At 57.3% G+C, this 19,197-nt stretch overlaps 8 protein-coding genes across 8 annotated transcripts; 6 read left to right on the top strand and 2 right to left on the bottom strand.

Annotated features, from left to right (window-relative positions):
* Nucleotides 1-498: 498 nt before the first annotated feature.
* On the bottom strand, nt 499-3,384 carry BKA78DRAFT_372149 (WD40-repeat-containing domain protein). Its single transcript, XM_066892725.1, has 3 exons — nt 3,211-3,384; nt 2,660-2,986; nt 499-2,610 (listed from the first exon to the last, which is right to left on the bottom strand). The coding sequence occupies exons 1-3, from the start codon at nt 3,340-3,342 to the stop codon at nt 532-534; spliced, it is 2,538 nt and encodes an 845-aa protein (XP_066742261.1). The 5' UTR covers nt 3,343-3,384; the 3' UTR covers nt 499-531.
* A 42-nt stretch (nt 3,385-3,426) lies between these two features.
* BKA78DRAFT_317811 (ubiquitin-related modifier 1) lies at nt 3,427-4,463 on the top strand. Its single transcript, XM_066888738.1, has 3 exons — nt 3,427-3,732; nt 3,788-3,961; nt 4,021-4,463. Exons 1-3 carry the CDS (start codon nt 3,665-3,667, stop codon nt 4,151-4,153), a joined length of 375 nt encoding a protein of 124 aa, XP_066742260.1. The 5' UTR covers nt 3,427-3,664; the 3' UTR covers nt 4,154-4,463.
* A 241-nt stretch (nt 4,464-4,704) lies between these two features.
* On the top strand, nt 4,705-6,670 carry BKA78DRAFT_354002 (tyrosyl-DNA phosphodiesterase-domain-containing protein; the record flags this gene model as incomplete). The annotated part of the gene is made up of 3 exons (XM_066891653.1): nt 4,705-5,843; nt 5,891-6,060; nt 6,111-6,670. The coding sequence occupies 3 exons, from the start codon at nt 4,705-4,707 to the stop codon at nt 6,668-6,670; spliced, it is 1,869 nt and encodes a 622-aa protein (XP_066742259.1).
* Nucleotides 6,671-7,572: 902 nt separating this feature from the next.
* BKA78DRAFT_157989 (uncharacterized protein) lies at nt 7,573-9,877 on the top strand. Its single transcript, XM_066883057.1, has 2 exons — nt 7,573-8,039; nt 8,086-9,877. Exons 1-2 carry the CDS (start codon nt 7,747-7,749, stop codon nt 9,614-9,616), a joined length of 1,824 nt encoding a protein of 607 aa, XP_066742258.1. The 5' UTR covers nt 7,573-7,746; the 3' UTR covers nt 9,617-9,877.
* A 3,727-nt stretch (nt 9,878-13,604) lies between these two features.
* Nucleotides 13,605-14,329, top strand: BKA78DRAFT_157939 (uncharacterized protein). Its single transcript, XM_066883055.1, has one exon. The coding sequence runs from the start codon at nt 13,775-13,777 to the stop codon at nt 14,279-14,281; it is 507 nt and encodes a 168-aa protein (XP_066742257.1). The 5' UTR covers nt 13,605-13,774; the 3' UTR covers nt 14,282-14,329.
* A 10-nt stretch (nt 14,330-14,339) lies between these two features.
* On the bottom strand, nt 14,340-15,965 carry BKA78DRAFT_354000 (BAR domain-containing protein; the record flags this gene model as incomplete). The annotated part of the gene is made up of 6 exons (XM_066891652.1): nt 14,340-14,368; nt 14,425-15,558; nt 15,614-15,633; nt 15,682-15,776; nt 15,836-15,868; nt 15,930-15,965. The coding sequence occupies 6 exons, from the start codon at nt 15,963-15,965 to the stop codon at nt 14,340-14,342; spliced, it is 1,347 nt and encodes a 448-aa protein (XP_066742256.1).
* A 507-nt stretch (nt 15,966-16,472) lies between these two features.
* Nucleotides 16,473-18,350, top strand: BKA78DRAFT_317795 (pyridoxal phosphate-dependent transferase). The gene is made up of 2 exons (XM_066888737.1): nt 16,473-17,589; nt 17,789-18,350. Exons 1-2 carry the CDS (start codon nt 16,507-16,509, stop codon nt 18,209-18,211), a joined length of 1,506 nt encoding a protein of 501 aa, XP_066742255.1. The 5' UTR covers nt 16,473-16,506; the 3' UTR covers nt 18,212-18,350.
* A 133-nt stretch (nt 18,351-18,483) lies between these two features.
* On the top strand, nt 18,484-19,163 carry BKA78DRAFT_353998 (UEV domain-containing protein; the record flags this gene model as incomplete). The annotated part of the gene is made up of 4 exons (XM_066891651.1): nt 18,484-18,537; nt 18,592-18,679; nt 18,737-18,975; nt 19,027-19,163. Coding segments are annotated over 4 exons (518 nt in total), but the record flags the coding sequence as incomplete, so codon positions are not given.
* Nucleotides 19,164-19,197: the final 34 nt, after the last annotated feature.

Here is a 19,197-nt window from a genome sequence, read left to right as displayed (position 1 = left end):
GTGAAGTCTACTCAACCGAGTTCAGCTCATGCAAAACGTTGAGGGACAGATTTGCTTCAACTCTGCACCTTATCCACAGGGTCTGTCTTTGTACCCTTGTTATGATGTACAATCGTAAGTGCTCCTACCTCAGCTCAAGCGTCACGGGCGACACAGCGTCGCACATCAAAGTATCTTAAGCCGCCAAGCAGTTCCTGCAACGATGCCTTCAGATTCATGCCGCTCGGCTCCAACTCTTCGTCAAGGATCGCTCGGAAACCGCACTTCGCACCTCTCCCCGCTTGAGCCACAACGCCGTTCTTGTAGAGGCACCCACCCACCTCCAAGGAGGAGGCTCCAGATCCAGGTTGAGGGAATTGGCGTGATGGTAGTTTCGCTTGATGGATTGCATTGTCTATTGTACTTTCGTGTCTGTCGTGACCCTCTGGGACACAGTCTGAGTGGCGACCGACGTTACTGTCAATGAGCTCCAACGGATATGGTCGAAGACTGCATACGACTTGCGGCCGGGGAATCCATCTTAGGGCAAAATCAAAGCTCCACGCCAAAGATCCGCACGCTCCCATCGTCGCTGCTAATCGCCAACTCCAACTTCCCATCGGCTGTGATGCCAGGCCTCCACGCGAGCGACGTGATTGCATCGCTCGGCACCACCTCGTCCGCCAGGCTCGCGACAGGCAGCGCGCCGACATCAACCTCTCCCTTCAGAAATCCGTCGGCGGAAAACACGACGATGCTGGTTGCCCCCTTCTCAGTGCCGTAGGCTAACAAGATCTGCCTCTCCGCACCAACGACGACAGGAGAGAACGACAGCGCCGTTACGGGCGCGGCGGCGGGGAGCGTTGCAATGTTTGCAGTCGCGATTTTGCCGTCCGTCTCGGCAATCCGCCACAGCTTGATCTTTGAATCGCGCCCTGCGGTGGCGAAGATCTTGTTCTGCTCCACGAGTGGCGCCCACGAGACACCCAGGAGCATGCGCGAATGTGCCTTTTCCTGGGAGAGCACGAGCTTGTAACCTGACGCCTTGTCCTCGCCGTCTCGCGCCCACAGGCCAAACACTCGGTCGCGCCCCACGCTCACGAGGTAGCTGCTGTCGCCAGGCGAAAAGGCGAGCCCCGTCACCGTCAAAGAATGTAGCTTCATGGTCGGCTCGCTCGTCGTCTTGCTCAGCTCCCTCAGCGCCACCTGCCGCCAGGTGCCCGTTTCGTACAGCCGGATTGCCGCGTGGTCGACTGATGTGGCACGGCACGCAGTCGCGACGAGGCTGCCGTCGTGCGTGGCTGCCACGCAGCTGATCTCGTAGCCGTGGCCGTACAGCTTTTCGTGCTCAGGCCATAGCAGGTGGCGGCTCAAGTGCTCTTCGAGCGGAGGGTGTGTGAGAGAAAGAGCGTTTGATGGCTTTTCGGTCGCCTCTTCCACAACTTCCGCCTCCCCGTTTGCATTCTCGGCCTCCGCAGCCGCGTTGTCGATGGCCTTGTTGCTGAGGCCCAGCACGGGAATGTTGGCGGCGTCTGGGAGAGCAGACTTTTCGCTGAGGGGAGCAACGCCGCACAACGTCTCGAGCAATTCGGCGACCGAGGCGGGCTGGTCGAACACGCGGAGGAGCTTCTCGTCAGCACCGGAGAGGAAGCGGAGGGGCGAGAGCGTCGCGAGGCAGTTGAGGTCGTAGCCATGGATCTGGGGCCGCGAGAATTCGTGATACAACCTGACGGACTGGCCTTCATGACGCGTCCATTGCGCCCATTGTCTGGTGGTCTGGTCCGACGACGTCGACAGCAGGTACGATCCGTCGGGGCTCCAGGACAGGCTTTTGACGGCGCGGACGTGGCCCGACACGGCCACTCGCGGCGTCCATCTGTCCTCCTGTGCGTGGTAGCCCCACAGGCGCCACGACCCGGTCCGTCCAAGAGATGTGACTGAGTTGCCGTCGGGAGACCACAAGCCGATCCAGAAACCGCCGGTCGATCCGGTGGCGGTCGTCGCGCCCTTTGTGGCAGAAATCTCGCCCAGTCGTGCCGTGCTCACCCAGATTCCAGAGAGTGGGTCGGGCGACCAGATTGCGAGTGAGTTGTCGGCGGATGCGGTGAGGAGCTGAAGAGTCTGCTCCGACGAGTCGGCGCCGGGAGTCGAAGAAAGCGAGTGTCTCCACTGTGCAGAGTAGATCCAGTCTTCGTGGCCGACGAGAAGCGCCTCAAACGTGATTGTGTACGGTGCGCCGTCGGCATCATCCAGGCGGTGGGCTTTGTTGTGCAGACTCTTGCCCAGTGCACCAAGGGCAGGGTTGTCGGCTGCGCGGCTGACTTCGGGGAGAGTCTCGCCGGCGTGAAATCTCCAGAGACGAATGAACTTGTCCTGGCTGGCAGAGGCAAGCAACAGATCCGATGCAGCGTGTGCGGGATTTTCGTGCGCAAAGTTGAGTGATCTGATCCAGTCTTCGTGGCCTTTGAGGGTCGCGGCATTCGAGAAGTTGCCGGATTTGTCTTGCACGAAGATTTGGATGTAGTTTTTGGTGCCAGCTGCGGCGAAGACCAGAGTGGAGGGGGAGAGGCGAGCGAGAGATACTGACAAGGGAAAGTAGGCAGTCTTGGGGTTCTTGCGGAGGTCTATTGTCTGGAAGCGATTCAGTCGTCGGGCACTTTAAATGGTTCAAGAGACATACCTGGAGAAGTGTCGTTTGTAGGGAGCCGTCCTCAGCAGCGGCCAGCCTCCAGGCCCTGATGGTGGCATCTGCAGCGCCCGAGATGAAGATGTCGGAATCGGGCAGCGTGGCGATGCAGTTGATTGACGCCGAATGCGCGGCCAAGACGTCCTTTTGCTTGAATCCGGTGGCTGACGACGCATCGCTGGCCCATATCCTGATGCTGCTGTCGGCGCCTCCGGTGAGCAGGATGGTCTTTTGGTCTTTGGAGCCTCGAAAGAATTTGACCACGTTGACGGTCTGGGTGTGGCCAGAGAGCAACGCATGGCAGCCACGATGACTTGCGTCCTTGTTCACGTCAGTCTCTAGACCGAGAGATTGACTAGATGTGTGGACGAAATGCAAACTTGCAGGGGCAAGACGGGATGCCGATGGACTGGACTCTGATGACAACGCAAAAGAATTGATTGGACTGCAAGCGACTTGTCGCCGAAATGAATGCAGAGAAAGGACTGAGACTCGAAAGGAAAGACTGAAGAAGAAGCAAGAAGAAAAAGTATGATAATACTCACCAGAGGATTCCATAGCGCAACGTTGTTTCCAGCGCCGTATGCAAGCAGGCCTGAGCCATGCGGGTCCCAGTCGGCGGCGGCTGGGTTTCGGTTGCCGCCCGCCGCGATGAAGTTTGAGGTTGTCTTGACCATCTCAAGCGTGCGAGTTTTGAGGTTTCTGAAGCTTTTCTTTTCAATAATTCACTTGATTTTTATGAAGATGCGTCAGAGCAGTGTTGTTGAGTGGTGATGATGGTGCAGCTCACCACGAAATTTTGGCGCTAGCTCCCTCGCGTAATTTTCCCGCCGCGGCAGACGGAGCGTTTGCTGTGCTGCTCGACAACCAAAGAACAACAACATCAACCACCACCGGATCAAGCACTGGCTTTTACATCAGGTCTCCGAGAGGATCAGTGCTGAAAATTTGAACGCGAGCAAGCTTTCCTCTGCAGGGCAACAGCTCCACCACAAAACCATGACGACTGCGACCAGCGTGGTGACGGCAAACAGCGAGGATGTGGTGCCAATCGAGGTAGAGTTTGGGTAGGCAGATCAATCAAACATTCCCAGCGTCATGGAATGTACTGACACAGAGCAGTGGAGGGCTTGAGATTCTCTTCTCGAACCAGTCCAAGCACAACATCGCGCTGCCGGCCAAAAACAAAGACGACAGCCCGGCCAACATGAAGGCTCTTGTGACACACCTGTGTGAGAACACCATGACAGATCATCGCAAAGAGCTCTTTGTGGTCAAGCCCAACGGCGATGACGGGTATGTGGTGTAAGTATCTGTCTGCCAGGACCTTTGACTCCGCTCATTGCTTTTGACAGACGACCGGGCATCATTGTTTTGATTGGTCCACCGCTTGACGAGTCGGACTGGGAGATCGAGGGGGAAATGGAATATGAGTTTCCAGTGAAGGGAGACAGGGTGGTGTTTATATCCACCCTTCATGGAGGTTGATCTAGTTCAATCAAGGTACATTCAAAGAGTTGCAGAATGAGCAGATAGAGGCATGCCGTGTGATTTCCGATGGTGTTTTCCGTGCAGCCACAAATTCAGCAGATCAACAACATGGTCGCTTGCATGGAGACACTGGCGCCAGAATAATGCAAGCCGGAAGACAGGCTATCCGCGATAGTGAAAAGATGCCTGTCGGAGAGATGTGGAGCGCCGATGGGGCTGCTCATGGCTGACATTCACACCTCCTGACGGTGCAATCAAAACTCCGTCGAGAAATGAATTGCAGACACGAGTACGGATACAGTATAACGATGCGGTGGACATGAACGGACACCGAGTGGTCGACAGGAGAAATGCAGGTCCGGCAAGGGACGGAAAACGGCGGAGAGACGGCTATTCACCGGCTGAAGTCCGGGGGAACCTCGTAAATGGCGCTAGTGATGAACGTGACTGGGCGTCGCTCTGGTCGCGTCCGTCTCCATATCGACGCGCCGACCGACGACTCCACGCCGACACCTTTCAACATCCATGCACATCTCCCACACCTCACAATGGCTTCACCCAATCACGATTCCGATGAAGAGCGCCTGCGCCGCGCGATTCTTCTGTCGCTCGGGGAGGAGGTCCCCGCTTCAAGCCCTCACGACTCCACCTCTTCCTCCGCGCATGCGCATCCCGAACCGGCGACAGAAAACAACACTGGTGAAGATCAAGAGGTTCCTACTGTCGAGATCATTGACCTAGACTCTGATTCAGACGACTCACAGCATCCTCCCTCACCCACCCGTGGTTTCTCACTTGCCACACTCGACCGCAAGCAAATGGAGCGCGACCGCATGGCACGTCAGGACGCGCGCAAGCGTGACGTCGACCAGACCAGTCCTGCCCCGGACGACAGCCGCGACTCTAAGAGAGTTCGCCAGGAGGATGACGGTGAGAGCCGCGCCTCCAGCGTCGCCCCACGTGCTCCGGGCACTGCGATCCGCCGCAACCAGGCCTTCGCCCACGCCAGACTCGACGCCGAAGCCCCGACGCCGACCTACGCTACCTACAACCCTCCCAACGATGACACGACCACTGACGTTGAAGGTCTCCGCCCTCTTGAACCAGAATTCCTGAACCCGACCATCAAGAAGACATGGTGCTTCGGACAGCCGCGCGGAGGCGACATCAAGATCGAAGAGATTCTTCAGAAAAATCATCTGGGCTTGGTCGTCGTCAGCACCTTTCAGTTTGATACGGAATGGTGGTACAACAAGATTGACGTCGACAAGACCAAGCAGGTCTGGATCCGTGGCATACCTACCCAGGAAATGCGCGACGTCTGGAGCGAAGCCGTCAGTCAGATGACCAATGTCTCTCTCTACTTTGCCGACATGAGCGGCTCCAGAATGCTGTTCCACTCCAAATTCTTCCTTCTGTCGTTCCCCAAGTTTCTCCGCATCGTCGTCACCTCGGCCAACATTACAGATTGGGACTGGGGTGAGAGAGGCGTCATGGAGAACACTGTCCTCCTGGTTGATCTGCCACGCCTGCCCGAGGGCCAGTCGACCAAGGAGGAGGACTTGCCTCCCTTTGCAAAGGACTTGCTCCACTATCTTCGCGAAATGGGATTGCGCGAGCGTCTCTTGGGAAGCCTTCTTCGCTTCGACTTTACGCGCACCAAGGACCTTGCCTTTGTCCACTCCCTGTAAGTCCCAAAGGATGAACCAAGTTTGCATCTACTGACTCTTGCAGTGCCGGCATCCATCATGGCAACGAGGCGCACCTCACTGGCATCACAGCTCTTTGCCGCGCGGTCAAATCATTGAACCTGGAGGCGGACTCGACCGAAGTTGACTATGCGACGGCTTCTCTCGGAGCCCTCAAGGTACCTTTTGCTGCTCAGATGCTCGCCGCCGCTCGAGGTATGGTCCCCTGTCCCGACAGAGGCTACACCTTTGCTGACAAGGCACAGGCCAGGAAATCACGCCCTACAATCCAAAGGTTCCAGCGACTGCGGAGACGGCGGCGGATGTGACGGCCAACTTCAGGGTCTTCTTCCCAACCAAGCAGACGATCCAATCGAGCAGAGGTGGACCCAATGCGGCGGGCACAATCACGTTTCGCCAAAGGTTCTTTGAGGCTGACAACTTTCCTCATGAATGCATGCGCGATCATCAGTCGACGAGACCGGGTGTCTTGAGCCACAGCAAGATCATGTTGGCCCGCGGACAGCGCAAGGCAGAAGGAGACGACAAGGGCGCCAATGTTGCGTGGGTCTACGTTGGCAGCCACAATCTGACGGAAAGCGCCTGGGGTTCCTTCACGGTTGACTTGAGAACCAAGAAGCCCAAGATGTCGATTCGCAACTACGAGTGCGGCATCGTTGTGCGCGTGCCGGAGGAGCAGCTGGGCGACTGGACTGGTCGAGTGCCCGACTACGACGTGTTCGCCGGCACGATTGCGATCCCGTTTGTTGCGCCCGGAGCTCGCTACAATGGAAGAGAGCCGTGGTATATGGACTTCTCCAATTAGACGACGACAAAGGTGCCCTAGCCACAGGATCGGCAGAAGAACGGGAGTGCGGCGGGAGCTAGCGGCCGGCACATGGGACGAGTTTTGATTTTCGGACGAAAAGCATCCGGCAGGGCATACGACAACGGCCAGGTCATAGGACGGGCGGCGGTTTTGAGTACATCAATGCATAGTGACGGCGGAAAGGGCCGGACGAAAAAAGGGGACTGGATGATTTTATGACGGACACGATGGGGATTTTCATAGTCGACAGAGCCTCATGCTGGGCAAGAACAAGCAATGGAATGGAACGAGTCTCTTTGCAGCTGATGACGTGTGATGGGGAACTGGGGTGGGTGTTCGGATTCGCATTGGCATCAGGGACTACTGACTAGGGCTGGCTAGGGGGTGGAGATGCACGCTCCCGCGCGGGCGGAACCCGAAGACTCAGGTCGTCGAACCGGCTCCACGACCATCCGGGAGGTTCGGTGTCGCGCCCGTGGTCCCTGCTACCTGGATCTACACAGACACAAGCTCGACGCCTCTCTTCAAGACGTCGTCAACCCGACTCCCACCGCCAATGCTGTCCTACCGAAATTCCTTTCGCACTCCGTCCGACACAGTCGCTCGCTCTGGGACCACCTCCCACCAGACCCCGCCGACCCTGGCGCTGGCGCCCGCAACCTGAACCCAGACCGCCAGCCAGCCATAGCCATGCCGACGACCAAGCAGCAAAAGATCAACATTGACGCTCTCCACGCGCCCCAGCTGCCCATCACCTACACCAGCCCCGTTCCCGCCTACGATCAGCGCAACCTCCCGCTCAACCTGCTGGCCATCATCCTCTCCCATGTGTGTTACCGCTTCTGCCTATTTCGCGTCCTCAGCTGCCTCTCGCGAGCACACAACCACCGCGGCGCACGCGGCTCTACAAGTGCTGCCGTCATGTCGTCCGGACATTTGCGCCGTGTTCAAGACACGTCCACGTCCGTCGCGAATGCGCTGTTTGAAGAGACGAGCTAACCGCCCACGCGCAACAGGTCGACGAAATCGATGACCTCGCCCGCCTTACACGGACTTCGCGGCTGCTGTACTACATGGCATTGCCCCGCCTCTACGAAAAGGTGACGTTGCGATCGTACAGCGAACTGCGCTACAAGGAAAATGGCCGCCCGGAAGGCTTCGGGAGCGGCTCTCCCTTCACCATGGGCTTGAATGGACTCGTCACCAAAAACGTCTCGCGCTACGTGCGCAGCTTCCGGTTGGTCGGCGACTGGCGCGAGAGCGACATTGACGACTTTGCCAAAGGCCGCGTTCCGGACAATTCCATGATGTTGAATATCGCCGTGAGAGCGGCATTGGATCGCATGGACAAGATGGAGCACTTTAGGTACGGCCGCAGGACGAGATGGCGGGCTTTGGCTGACTCTACACAGCTGGGAACTCAACACCAAACCGCTCTCCACTGTATATCAAGGCATAATGGCGTGTCCCGCGCTGACCTCGCTCACCCTCAAATTCCCAAATACTCGGATACCCCGGCCCAGCGTTGTGATACCACCTCTGCCGAACCTGCGCGAGTTCAAAGCCTTGGAGATAGATCCTCTCTGTTATCCAGACGACATTTCCGTCATGCTTGTGAATGCCAAGAAGCTGGAGGCCCTGACGATGCACTTTAGCCCGCGGATGCGGGATGAAGGCGAAGAGAGCACGAATCTCAATACCTACTTTGGTCGGTGCATAGCGGCCAAGACGGTGTTGCCGTTGAAGAAGATGGCACTCATCAACCTCTACACGAGAGCAGACAGCATCGACATGGAAGCAGTCGTATCAGTCGACACTCTGGAGAACATGACCTTCATCAACTGCACCACGGACGACCCCATGACTGTATTTGTCGACGAGACGTGGCGGCTCTTCACCCCCAAACATATCCCCAAAAACCTCAAAGTCATGCGCGGCGACACGCTGGACCACAAAGAAGTCTTTCTGCTGGCGCAGCTCGAAAAGCTCGAAAGCCTCTACATTGTCAGCACGCGCCGGCGGCAGCAATCGCAGCGCTCTCCCAGCACCACCAGCAACAGCACCACAGCATTTAGCCCTGCAAATGGCGTAACAAGCACAACCTCCGTCTACACGAACGCAACCCACGAGTTCAAGGTCAGCACCTCGACCAGCTCCCCTCACACCCCCGACATCAACCCCGGCACGGGCGCGACCTCGACCACCACCGCGCCCTCTCCGCGCATCGGCCGCGAACACGCCACCATCGCCGCCGACTACCTCGCCGCCATCACGCGCCACCTGGGCCACAACCTGAGGCACCTCCTCCTGTCCGACCAGTGGCTCCTCACCCCCTCGTCGCTCAACTCGCTCCTGCGCGCCTGTCCGCTGCTCGAGCAGCTCGGAGTCGCCATGGAGGAAAAGAACCCCGCTGCCGTGCGCGCCGCCCTGCGCCACACGCCCAAGCTGTGGGCCCTGCGCCTGCTGGTCCACGCCCCGGGCGTCATGCCCGGCATGGACGGCCTCGACGCGGCCGCCAGCGCCCTCGGCGAGCGCATTCTCGGTAACGAGCTCAGACGGAGAGAGTGGGATGGTGTGCGCTGGCTTGGCATTGCGGACATGGTGTTTGAGTGTGGGGGGCTGACGACGGTCGCTGCGAATACGAATGCGACGGGCACTCCGTCCCACCTCAACGGCGGCGGCAGCAGCTCGTTGACCAGCAGCCCCGAGGAGAGCATGAGCAGCCCTGGTACCAGGGGCGGCCGCGGCGCCAATGGCGCTGGCGGTGGTGTTGGCGGTGGCCACAAGCGGAAGCGCAGCAGCGGAGCGGGTGCTGGAGCTGGAGCAGCAGCAGGGTTCGCAGATGACGAGCGCGACAAGGACGTCCGGCGCGTGGTCAAGCGCGTCGACCGCAGCGCCGTAAGGGACGTGGAGATTTGGGCCATGGATAGTTCGGATATCTGAGGCGGTGCCGCGGCGGCGGATTTTCTCTCTCTCTCTTTCGAGACATCTTTTCGAGCTTGTGTGGACGATGACGACGAAGACAGCCGTGGATGACTCGAAATCGGAGCTGGTGCAAGGAAAAGGCACGAATGGAAAGGTGGGTAAAAGCGGCGTCTGGAGATTTTTCTTCTGGATCTTTCTTCCCCCCCTCCTCCCCCCTGAATCCCAAGACGATCGTTTTCTCCTTCTTCCATCATTCCATCCACACATCAATTCCTTGGGAGCATAGAAGGAAGGGTCTTTGGAGTTTTAGGTCGCGTTGTCAGCCGTTTTCTTTGTTTTGCTGCTGGACTTGTTGACGCGGAGCGAGTGCGTGGGGGATGCGGAACGGCCATGAAAAAAGAATGGGATGATTGGCATGAAGAGGGAGGAGGGAACCGATCAGAGAGGAGAGGGAGGGGCGGGGATGGTAAGGGTGTACTGCCCACAGCTTGTGCAGAAGAGAGGCACGCACCGGGAGCAAGGTGTGCTTTAGATACCACATGGGTACGTACGTGTCTGTCGATACTCCAACTCGTTCAATCAACTTCACTCATCATCGTTGTTTGTGTGGCATTTCGATACTCCGGAAAAAAAAAAAAAATGGCGCGTGCTCAAGAGATTTTTGTGCCGGGTGCATGCACCCAGAGAAGGCAAAAAATGCCATGAGCGAGCTGTTCGAGGTGCGGGAAGAACGACGCACGGGAGCAAGTAATGGTGCCTGTGTCGCTTTTTCCTTGCCAACTGGATCATCAGCAAGGCTTTGTGCTGACAGCACTCATGAGGTGATGTTGTTGAACTGTTTCCTCTACAGGTGCGCGAAATTTTGAAGATGCCGATGCAGATTGGAGACTGCGACACAAAGAGTGGCCCAGAAGACGTTTGATACCACAAAGGGACGCACAGGAGACGCAGTCGTCGGAATTCCCGTCGCCTCACTATTAATTGGGAGGTTTCCAGTCGTTTGTGAGCGGGAGGTGTTGTCGAAAGGGACGAGTTTAAGTACCCCTGAGCTGCGCGCTGTCGCGGTGAAGATGTCGCACTCGTGACGTGCGACAGCCAAAACAGTGTCGGGGCGCGTTATTGCAGTCTGCAGTTTGTTCTGCTAATTGGATAGCTGTTGCTGCTCGGTCATGTGCGCCGCTGCGGAATCGCGAGGTATAAAAGCCGTCTCGGCCTGCTTGTCTAATTTGACTGACAGCGGCACTTGTGCTGTGTCTGCAGACATCCATGGTGAAATACTGTGTGGTACGTCCGGAATTCAAAGAAATCACTTTCTTTGTTCTTTTCTTTGCTTCAGCCTCCGACTTTTTGCAGAGCGAGCAGACAGATTCAGGGGCACTTAAAACGCCGCTTGTTCCCAGTCGTAGATGGCGAATGCGAAAGTCCAACATTGTCGTAGCCCTTCATTCATACACTATGCTGCAGCATTCGCTATTTTTTTAGTCAATTATTGACTTTGTCTCGCTATTCCACGCGCGGGCGAAAGAAAGTGGTAAAACTTGGTCTCAGGGAACAAAAGTCATCATGAGCGCGTGGAATCCCTGAAGTAAGGGTCTTTTCCAGCGTGGTTCGATATTTGGCGAGAGTGGTTGCCGGTCTGCACAACTAACAAGGAGCGCAAAGAGCTGCTTAAATACTTGGAGGCAGAGGACTATGCGCGTTGAGGGTTGGAGGGCTAGCCCCTTCTCGTGAAACGGCAAATGAACAGCTAAACAGTTGGCCCCTCGGTCAGCAGACCTATCCATCGACGCGGTCTGCGTGCTGCTCCAATTCAAGCAGCGCATTGGCGATTTGATCAGGTAGAGGTATAAAAGCGGCATCAGCCCCCTGCTAGTCCTCCTTCCTTCCACACTGAGCCAGTTGCCTTTGCTCTCTGCAACTTGACGAAACCAAAGCAATGACTGCGCTCTGGCTCGCCGGTCTTACATCCACGACACTTTTGGTCTTGCGCTTGCTTCTGGATCCTTTGTCTGTCGCAGGCGAGACTTGCGCGTTTCTCGCGCTGCGTCGTTGCGGAAGTTGCTGCGCCGCTCCGCGGGTTCCAGCATCACACTTCAATGTTTCGCGTCATCGCGACTTCGTCTCGGCCTCTCGCGACACTGTCTTCAACTAACAGAATTTCCTTTACTCTTCTCGGGCCAGCGTAGATTGCGAACACTTCCCTGACCGTAAACCACACGCCGACCAAGTGAACAGTTCCTCGACTAGCAAGAGCAAGCAGTCGCAAATTTGGTCCATTGACACACCTGCAAAAGCTCGAGGCCTCTTGGTTAACAGGGAGAGCAGAAAGCATCGACGAGCGAGGATCTTATACTCAACCCCTGAGACCCGAGCGACGCTGCTGCAGGAAAAAAAGGAACTCACGCGCGCCTTCTCCTTTGCGCGCGCGCGACAAAGAGACAACATCCGTGAGGAGTTTAAGAGGTATAAAAAACTGTGGCTCTCACGGTAAAGCTCTCGCCCGCATCCCTATCTACTTCTTACAGTGGGCAGAAGTCTGCTCATGTAAACGCTTTGAACACATCCCACACTTTTCTGTCTTTCCTTCTTTGCGCGCAATCCAGCGGCCAGTCGCTACCACCTTGCTTGAATCGCTCAGGTCCGCCACTCCACCAGATCGGCGTCAGCGTCACTCTTCAACACTGCTCTGCAGCACTGCTCCATCTCGCTATTCCAGACCACCTTCCCCTTTTAAGAACCTGGCACTTCAGCTGCCCGGTAATCTAGCCAACTTCCTAACAAGTGAGCCCAACACAACAGCAGCAAAGCAAGTGAAGCCAACAGATTAAAGACTTTCCCCCAGTCGCAAGTCCTCCCTTTCCTTCCTCTGTGCTCGTCAGCAACGACACAAGGAAGTCTGCAGAGAGAAAGAGGAGGAACCGTAGGGGCGAGCAGATTTTATACTCGCTCGGCCCCTGAACCTGGACAGCCCCTGAGTAGTACATGTGCGTCAGCTGTCGCGTGATCAGCTTTCATGGTAGCTGAAGGGTATAAAACCGACCATCTTTCTTGCTTTCCCGTCCTCGACCAACGCACTGCACCTGCAGTTTGAAAACACTTTCACGTAACCGCGCACTTTTGCGCGTGCACGGTTTCCCCAAGACTCACTTTTGCTCCTTCGCCCTCGCTCCCTGATAGTCTCTTAGATCACAGCTTCCCGTTCCCCAATCGCGCGTCAGCACTACCTCTCCTTTCTCTTCATCATGATCACACCCCGACGTACATCTCCATCACCGCAAAACATTCTTTCTCGCCCTTAACTTTCCCAGCCACATCGGCAGCAATCTTCCAAAGCCTTTAAAGCTCCCCGCCGGACTTCCTCCACAGTGTCCTGTTGTGTGTAAGTCGTTCCCAACGCCCCCTCCCACAAGTAGAGAGTAGTGGTGTGGCAAGATCTGCATCTGCAGCGCCCAGCTGCGGCGACGCATTTGTTCCAGAAGAAGAAGTGTAGACCTCGCGGGAGGAGCGAGATAATTATACCTCGCCTTAACCCCTGAAATCTTGGCGGCCCGAACTGGACATAGACATGGCCGCAAAATTCATGTGTAGCCAGCCTCCAACACGCTCGCGGCCAACTTCAGTCATGCCGTCGCGCATGACCAATGACGCAGCGATCGTGGGAGGACGCAGAGGGTATAAACACTCCTCTTCTCACAGCATCCACGACACACACCTCCTTCCCACTCCACACCTACAGCTTGAGCGACGAGGGGTGCAAGCAAGCTCAGCGATTCAGCCCCTACTGCGGCACAACACAGAGAACATAGGTGATGGACAAACTACTGTCTGTCCGTGATCCTTCCTCTTTCGTGGAATCCTTTCTCAAAAAAGTTTGCTTGTGTGTCTGCCTCTTCTTCTCCGCCACATGATGCAGCGAGAGGCTACCTAGCAAAACGACAACAGACCACCGTCTCGACGCTCATCGACAGCAGGCATCATTCTCGTCCACAACGGCGCGACGATGACGGCCTGCAGGGCCACGGTTGGGGCAGGGCGCGGTAGTCGTGCAGACCGCACGCTGACTTTGAAGCAGGCAATGACAGGCAACATGGAACCAGTCCGCTCCCTTTTCCGAGGTGTCATTGTGTCATTCCGACGACTTGATATTTGGCCTTGGCCCTAGCTGTTGTTTTGTACATGACCGGCGTGCCGAGCGACGACTCTTGCTCTATTGTGCTGCGCACCGTCCCGTCATCGTCGTCGCCCTCAGCGGGTCCCCCCACCGCGCCGCCGCCTTTGCTTGTTGCCATCACAGCCACCAATCTTGCGCCGTGCCGCTCGCTCCGCGCCTGTCAGTCAGGGCAGTCAGCCTACAGGCAACCAGCCACCTCTGCTCGCCCCCAATCGTTCCATTCGAGCCGTTACCCAATCCCAGTCCCAACAGGGCCCCCATCAAACATAGTAGCCCTTACAGCAGCGTCTTCCCAAAAAATAGAGCGGCGACCAGATCGTGGGCAAAGGAAGCCGCACCACCAGAAAAATAGAGCGGCAGAGCTTTCGATTCGCTTGACTAATTCCAAAGAGATATGTGTCGATAGAAAAGATGAGAAACGTTTGACCCCTGGAGGAGAAAAATCAGAAAGGCCAGAGACGACGAGACTCCCGGGCATTACGCGAGACGACGCCGGCCGGTCTATGAGTTAGGAATTTGGGGAGAGCGAGAAGGCGAGAGATATGCAGTCATCAATGGGTTGGGGGTCTATCATTGCGGGTTCAGCCGCACATAGTTTCCTGCATCATTCAGTCAGCAGGATACTCATGGCCAACAGTCGAATCAACAAACTCACCAGGAAACTGGCCCGTCTTGCCTCTAACACGACCCGTCCACCACTCGTTCTCGTTCTGCGTCCGGTTTACAATCTCAATCACCTCGCCCGCGGAGAAGCTCAGGTCGCCTTCTGCTTGGGCCTCGTAGTCGTAGAGCGCCGTGCACTTTTCCACCGCGGGCGACGCCGCGAAGCGCGCGGGCTTGGGCTTTGGAGGCGGCGGCGCCGCGCCTTTGGACTTTGCTATTGCGCCCCAGCTGCTGCCCGTGCTGGCGCTGCGCTTGATGTCGGTGCCGCCGGCGGCGAGGGATCCGGCAATGGTCGGCGAGGCCAGGGCGCTCTGGTACGAGGGCGGCGGCAGCGCGTCCGAGGAGTCCATGGTCAGACGGCGCTGGCTGATGGAGTCGCTGCGGCCCGACTCGATGGCCAGCTGGGGCTTGCTGCCCTCGATTGCCAGCTGCGGCTTATTCCCGTACTTGAGGGCCGGGGGCCGTCTTACGCCGCCCGTCGTCTTGAACTTGGTGATGGCGAGGGCTTCGGCGCGGTCCTTGATGTCGCCCCGCTTCTCCTCAAAGGCGGCCTCAATGTCCAGCGTCAGGTTGAAGTAGCCAATGTCGATGTTTTGCATGCGCTCGTGGAGGGTGTAAAAGACGTTGAGCTGCATGTAGTAAAAGGACTGGAAGAGGGGCTTGATGAACTCGCGCTCCAGCTCAAAGAGCTTGGGCAGCTCGGCCTTCATCAGGTCGTTGAAATATTGGTACTCTTGCGTGGCCATTTCGACGTCGTTCTCGGCCTTGTACAGCGCCTTTTCGTCCTTGAGCGACCTGTCCTTCTTGTCCTGGAGCTTCTTGAGGGTTGCGCGATGGCGGTCGTAGTCGAGCTGCTTGTGGTCCCGCTTGACCGCGACTTTGCGGATAATCTTGATAATCTCGAGCAGCTCGTCGGCGGGCTTGATGACGCGCGACTCGATCATCTCCAGCTCCGGCTGCAGCGTCGCCTGCAACTCCTTGACAATCTCTTGGTATTCCTCGGCTGCGCGAATGCCCTCATGGTTGCCCTCGTCCAGAAAAGAGTCTGGATCCGACACGCGTCCTGATATGGGCTTGTAGATTTCGGCAATGGCTTTGGAGAATTCGATCTGGTGTTCCAACATGCCTGCGACGAGCGGGTCAGTAGCGGGGTCGGCGGGCGTGTCATGGTCGGGGAATACCATTGATGGAATCAAAATATCTAGGCAAATCAGCAGAAGTCCGGGTCGCGGCGGGTAGTGCAACCTACTTTTTGGACTCTTCGTGGAGCTTCTTGGTTTCCTTTTCCAGCTCCTGGAAGCGCCGCTCGGCGTCAATGTAGACAGGGTCCTTTGAGATTTCTCCCTGGAGCGCGGCGACCCTGGTCAGCCCTATCGCGAGAATAGAGAGTTGGCAGGACTCACCAGGTTGAACTTGCTCTTGACGGCTTGGGGAGCCTAGACAGGTACAAGGTTAGGCACCGGGATGGGGAGCGGCAACGGCAGCTGGAGTCCTTACGCGCACGACGCCCTTGGTAAAGCCCTTCCAGCTCATGGTGGGGGATGTTTTGGCGACGAGGGAGTTGGGAGAGTCGGAAGTTTGGAGGAGGCAGAGGAGAGGATGCGATACGGGTCGGATAGCTTGTAGCGGCAGGGTACGGAGCGAGAGGTGGTAGTTGTAGAAGAGGGCGCAAGTCAGTCAACGATGACGACTGCCGGTGGGCGTGGCTTGGCGTGGTCGGTCTGGTGCCCTGGCCGATGATGTCGTACCGCCAATCGGGAGGAGTTGGAGGCTTGACAGCGACAGCGCTGACAGCAACAAGTTGGGAGAGTTGGTGGAGAGGCTGAGCTGGAGGATGAGGCGCAGTATTCTTTCTCTCTCCCTTCGATCGTCTTCTTCTCGCTGCATCGTCAGTCAACAACGAGAGCAAAAGTCTTGGCGCTCGCTTGCTCGGATTCATCGCTTCCGGTTGCGGTTGCATTGGACTATCGACGCTTAGTCACCTATCTGATCTGATCACATCGCCCTCGCTTCGCCGCCGCTCCATCTCTTGCCGCCGCTCCCGCAACCCTTCAAATTCTTTCGCCTTTCCAAAATGTCCGCCTTCACTCCCTCAGCTGCGAGGCACGCCTTGAGGTCCTGCTCCAGGCGAATTCCCTCTCACGCCCTGCCTGCCGCGTCGCTGCGATGTCTCCCTGCAACTCGCTCATACGTCTCCGAGACCAAGCCCAACAATGCCACGGTCAACGTCGACGCCGCCATCAAGGCTGATCAAAAGGCCTTTTTGCGCGAAAAGGGCATTGCTCCCAAGGACGCTGCCATCAATGGCGACGCCATGATGAGTCCCCAGGCCGGCATCCTCAAGCAGGCAACAGTCATGGACCAGGGCACCCGTCCCATCTATCTCGACATGCAGGCCACGACTCCAATGGACCCGCGCGTCCTCGATGCCATGCTGCCCTTTTACACTGGCCTCTACGGCAACCCGCACTCGCGGACGCATGCCTACGGCTGGGAGACGGAGAAGGCTGTCGAGCAGTCCAGGGCCCACATTGCCGAGCTCATCGGCGCGGACCCCAAAGAAATCATCTTCACCAGCGGCGCCACCGAGAGCAACAACATGAGCATCAAGGGCGTCGCGCGATTCTTCAAGCGGTCGGGTAAGAAGAAGCACATTATTACATGCCAGACGGAGCACAAGTGCGTGCTCGACAGCTGTCGCCACCTGCAGGACGAAGGTGTTGACGTCACCTACCTCCCCGTCCAGTCCAACGGTCTCATCAACCTCGACGACCTGGAAAAGGCCATCAGGCCCGACACGGCCCTCGTCAGCATCATGACCGTGAACAATGAGATTGGCGTCGTCCAGCCCGTCGAGGAGATTGGCCGCATCTGCCGCCAGCGCAAGATTTTCTTCCACACTGACGGTGCCCAGGCTGTGGGCAAGATCCCTCTCGACGTCAACAAGATGAACATTGATCTCATGTCCATTTCTGCCCACAAGCTCTACGGTCCCAAGGGCATCGGTGCCTGCTACGTGCGCAGACGGCCCAGGGTCAGGCTTGACCCCATCATCAGCGGTGGTGGCCAGGAGCGCGGTCTGAGGAGCGGCACGCTTGCTGCCCCGCTTGCCATTGGCTTTGGCGAGGCCGCGCGCCTCTGCAAGGAAGACATGCCTGTAAGTTTCTCCCACTCTTCGTCCTCGTTCCATATGATTATCTGCTTTATACATGCATGGCTTTCTGAAGTCGCTGGGGATGTCCGCGGTGCTTGCATCGTGCCCCAAACACAGTGTTGCTTCATAGCAGGGGTTATGATTGGATTCACACACACCCATCTCTCCCATCGCCTTTGCGATCAGAGCTGACTCGCAACAGTATGACAGCAGGCGCATCACCGCCCTTTCCAAGAGACTGAGGGACGGCCTGTTGGCCATGGAGCACACCACTCTCAACGGTGACCCAACCCGCCACTATCCCGGCTGTGTGAATGTGTCTTTTGCCTACGTCGAGGGTGAGTCGCTCCTCATGGCTCTCAAGGACATTGCCCTCTCCTCGGGCAGCGCCTGCACCTCTGCATCTCTTGAACCCAGCTACGTCCTCCGCGCCCTTGGCAGCAGCGACGAAAGCGCCCACAGCAGTATCCGCTTCGGCATAGGACGCTTCACCAGTGATGGCGAGATTGACTACGTGCTTCAAGCCGTCAAGGAACGCGTCAACTTCCTGCGCGAACTCAGCCCTCTCTGGGAGCTCGTCCAGGAAGGAATCGACCTCAACACGATCGAGTGGAGCCAGCACTAATTTCGATGCCTTGGGTGTTTATGGTTTGAGCGTGCTTTTCCTGTTTGGCGTTCAGGACGGGACCCTCATTTGGGCGCAGTTGTAACATAGGCTTATGAGCAGGGAGTTGATACCCTAAGAAATATACGCTTTGAATGAGTTTTCCAACAATTGTGCATCGTGACTTGTGCTGTGTTGGCGGGAGTCCGCAGGGTTGGCAGCCCGCGCGGGCCAAGATCCATGTCGGGTCCCGCACCTGACGTCTGCTCTCCAACCTCAACTCCCCACCGACAATGCCCCCAGTCAACGACCGCGTTTTGAATTGGCTCTACAGCGTCCTCACCAATGTATGCCCCTCGAAAACCCTTCAGGATTGCAGGAATTTCTGACCGACAGTCCAGGAATACATAGACGTCAATCGAACCTACAACGACGCCGCCGAAGCTCTCGGGCAGTATCCGTCGCTGTCGCCCAAGACAGAGGTCTACAGTGCGTGACGTTCTCGCGCGACCGGCACAACCGCATCATCATTGACTCGCTCCTCAGCCTACGAAAATGGCGCGCCCGCCCTGCTTCTCCTCCTCGGCGGCACGATACCGGTCCAGTTTCGCGGCGCCGTCTACCGCTTCCCGATTGCCCTGTGGGTGCCACACGCATACCCCAGAGAGCCGCCTTTGGTCTACGTGACACCTAGCCAGGACATGTCGGTGCGCCCGGGACAACATGTGAGCTCGGATGGAAGGGTCTACCATCCGTATTTGAGCGGTTGGGCACAATACTGGGATGTAAGTAGATGTGGAGGATCGAGGACGAATGCGCATGGCTGACTGGCGAAGAAATCCTCCATCGCGGACTTTCTCCAAGTGCTTCGCGGCGTATTTGCCAAGGAACCTCCCGTGGTTGCAAAGAGTCAAGGATACAGCTCTCCCAAGCCTCAAGAACAACCACCACCTGTTCCGCCCACGCCGGAGGAGTGGAGACGACAGCAAACGCAGGGAACCCCATCT

The sequence above is a fragment of the Phyllosticta capitalensis genome (assembly GCF_038381095.1).
Source record: "Phyllosticta capitalensis strain CBS 128856 chromosome Unknown BKA78scaffold_7, whole genome shotgun sequence".
NCBI lineage: Eukaryota > Fungi > Ascomycota > Dothideomycetes > Botryosphaeriales > Phyllostictaceae > Phyllosticta > Phyllosticta capitalensis.
Note: the sequence above shows the minus strand (reverse complement) of the source record. Positions and strands in the feature narration are given on the sequence as shown.

Excerpts from the sequence above, each read along its gene's own strand:
- BKA78DRAFT_372149 (XM_066892725.1), bottom strand. The coding sequence starts at position 3,342 with ATGGTCAAGACAACCTCAAACTTCATCGCGGCGGGCGGCAACCGAAAC. Across the intron at positions 2,987-3,210 it reads TTGCGCTATGGAATCCTCTG|GACGCAAGTCATCGTGGCTG; the intron begins GTGAGTATTATC and ends GACGTGAACAAG. Across the intron at positions 2,611-2,659 it reads TACAAACGACACTTCTCCAG|ACAATAGACCTCCGCAAGAA; the intron begins GTATGTCTCTTG and ends AATCGCTTCCAG.
- BKA78DRAFT_317811 (XM_066888738.1), top strand. The coding sequence starts at position 3,665 with ATGACGACTGCGACCAGCGTGGTGACGGCAAACAGCGAGGATGTGGTG. Across the intron at positions 3,733-3,787 it reads CCAATCGAGGTAGAGTTTGG|TGGAGGGCTTGAGATTCTCT; the intron begins GTAGGCAGATCA and ends GACACAGAGCAG. Across the intron at positions 3,962-4,020 it reads AAGCCCAACGGCGATGACGG|ACGACCGGGCATCATTGTTT; the intron begins GTATGTGGTGTA and ends TGCTTTTGACAG.
- BKA78DRAFT_157989 (XM_066883057.1), top strand. The coding sequence starts at position 7,747 with ATGGCATTGCCCCGCCTCTACGAAAAGGTGACGTTGCGATCGTACAGC. Across the intron at positions 8,040-8,085 it reads GACAAGATGGAGCACTTTAG|CTGGGAACTCAACACCAAAC; the intron begins GTACGGCCGCAG and ends GACTCTACACAG.
- BKA78DRAFT_157939 (XM_066883055.1), top strand. The coding sequence starts at position 13,775 with ATGACCGGCGTGCCGAGCGACGACTCTTGCTCTATTGTGCTGCGCACC.
- BKA78DRAFT_317795 (XM_066888737.1), top strand. The coding sequence starts at position 16,507 with ATGTCCGCCTTCACTCCCTCAGCTGCGAGGCACGCCTTGAGGTCCTGC. Across the intron at positions 17,590-17,788 it reads TCTGCAAGGAAGACATGCCT|TATGACAGCAGGCGCATCAC; the intron begins GTAAGTTTCTCC and ends GACTCGCAACAG.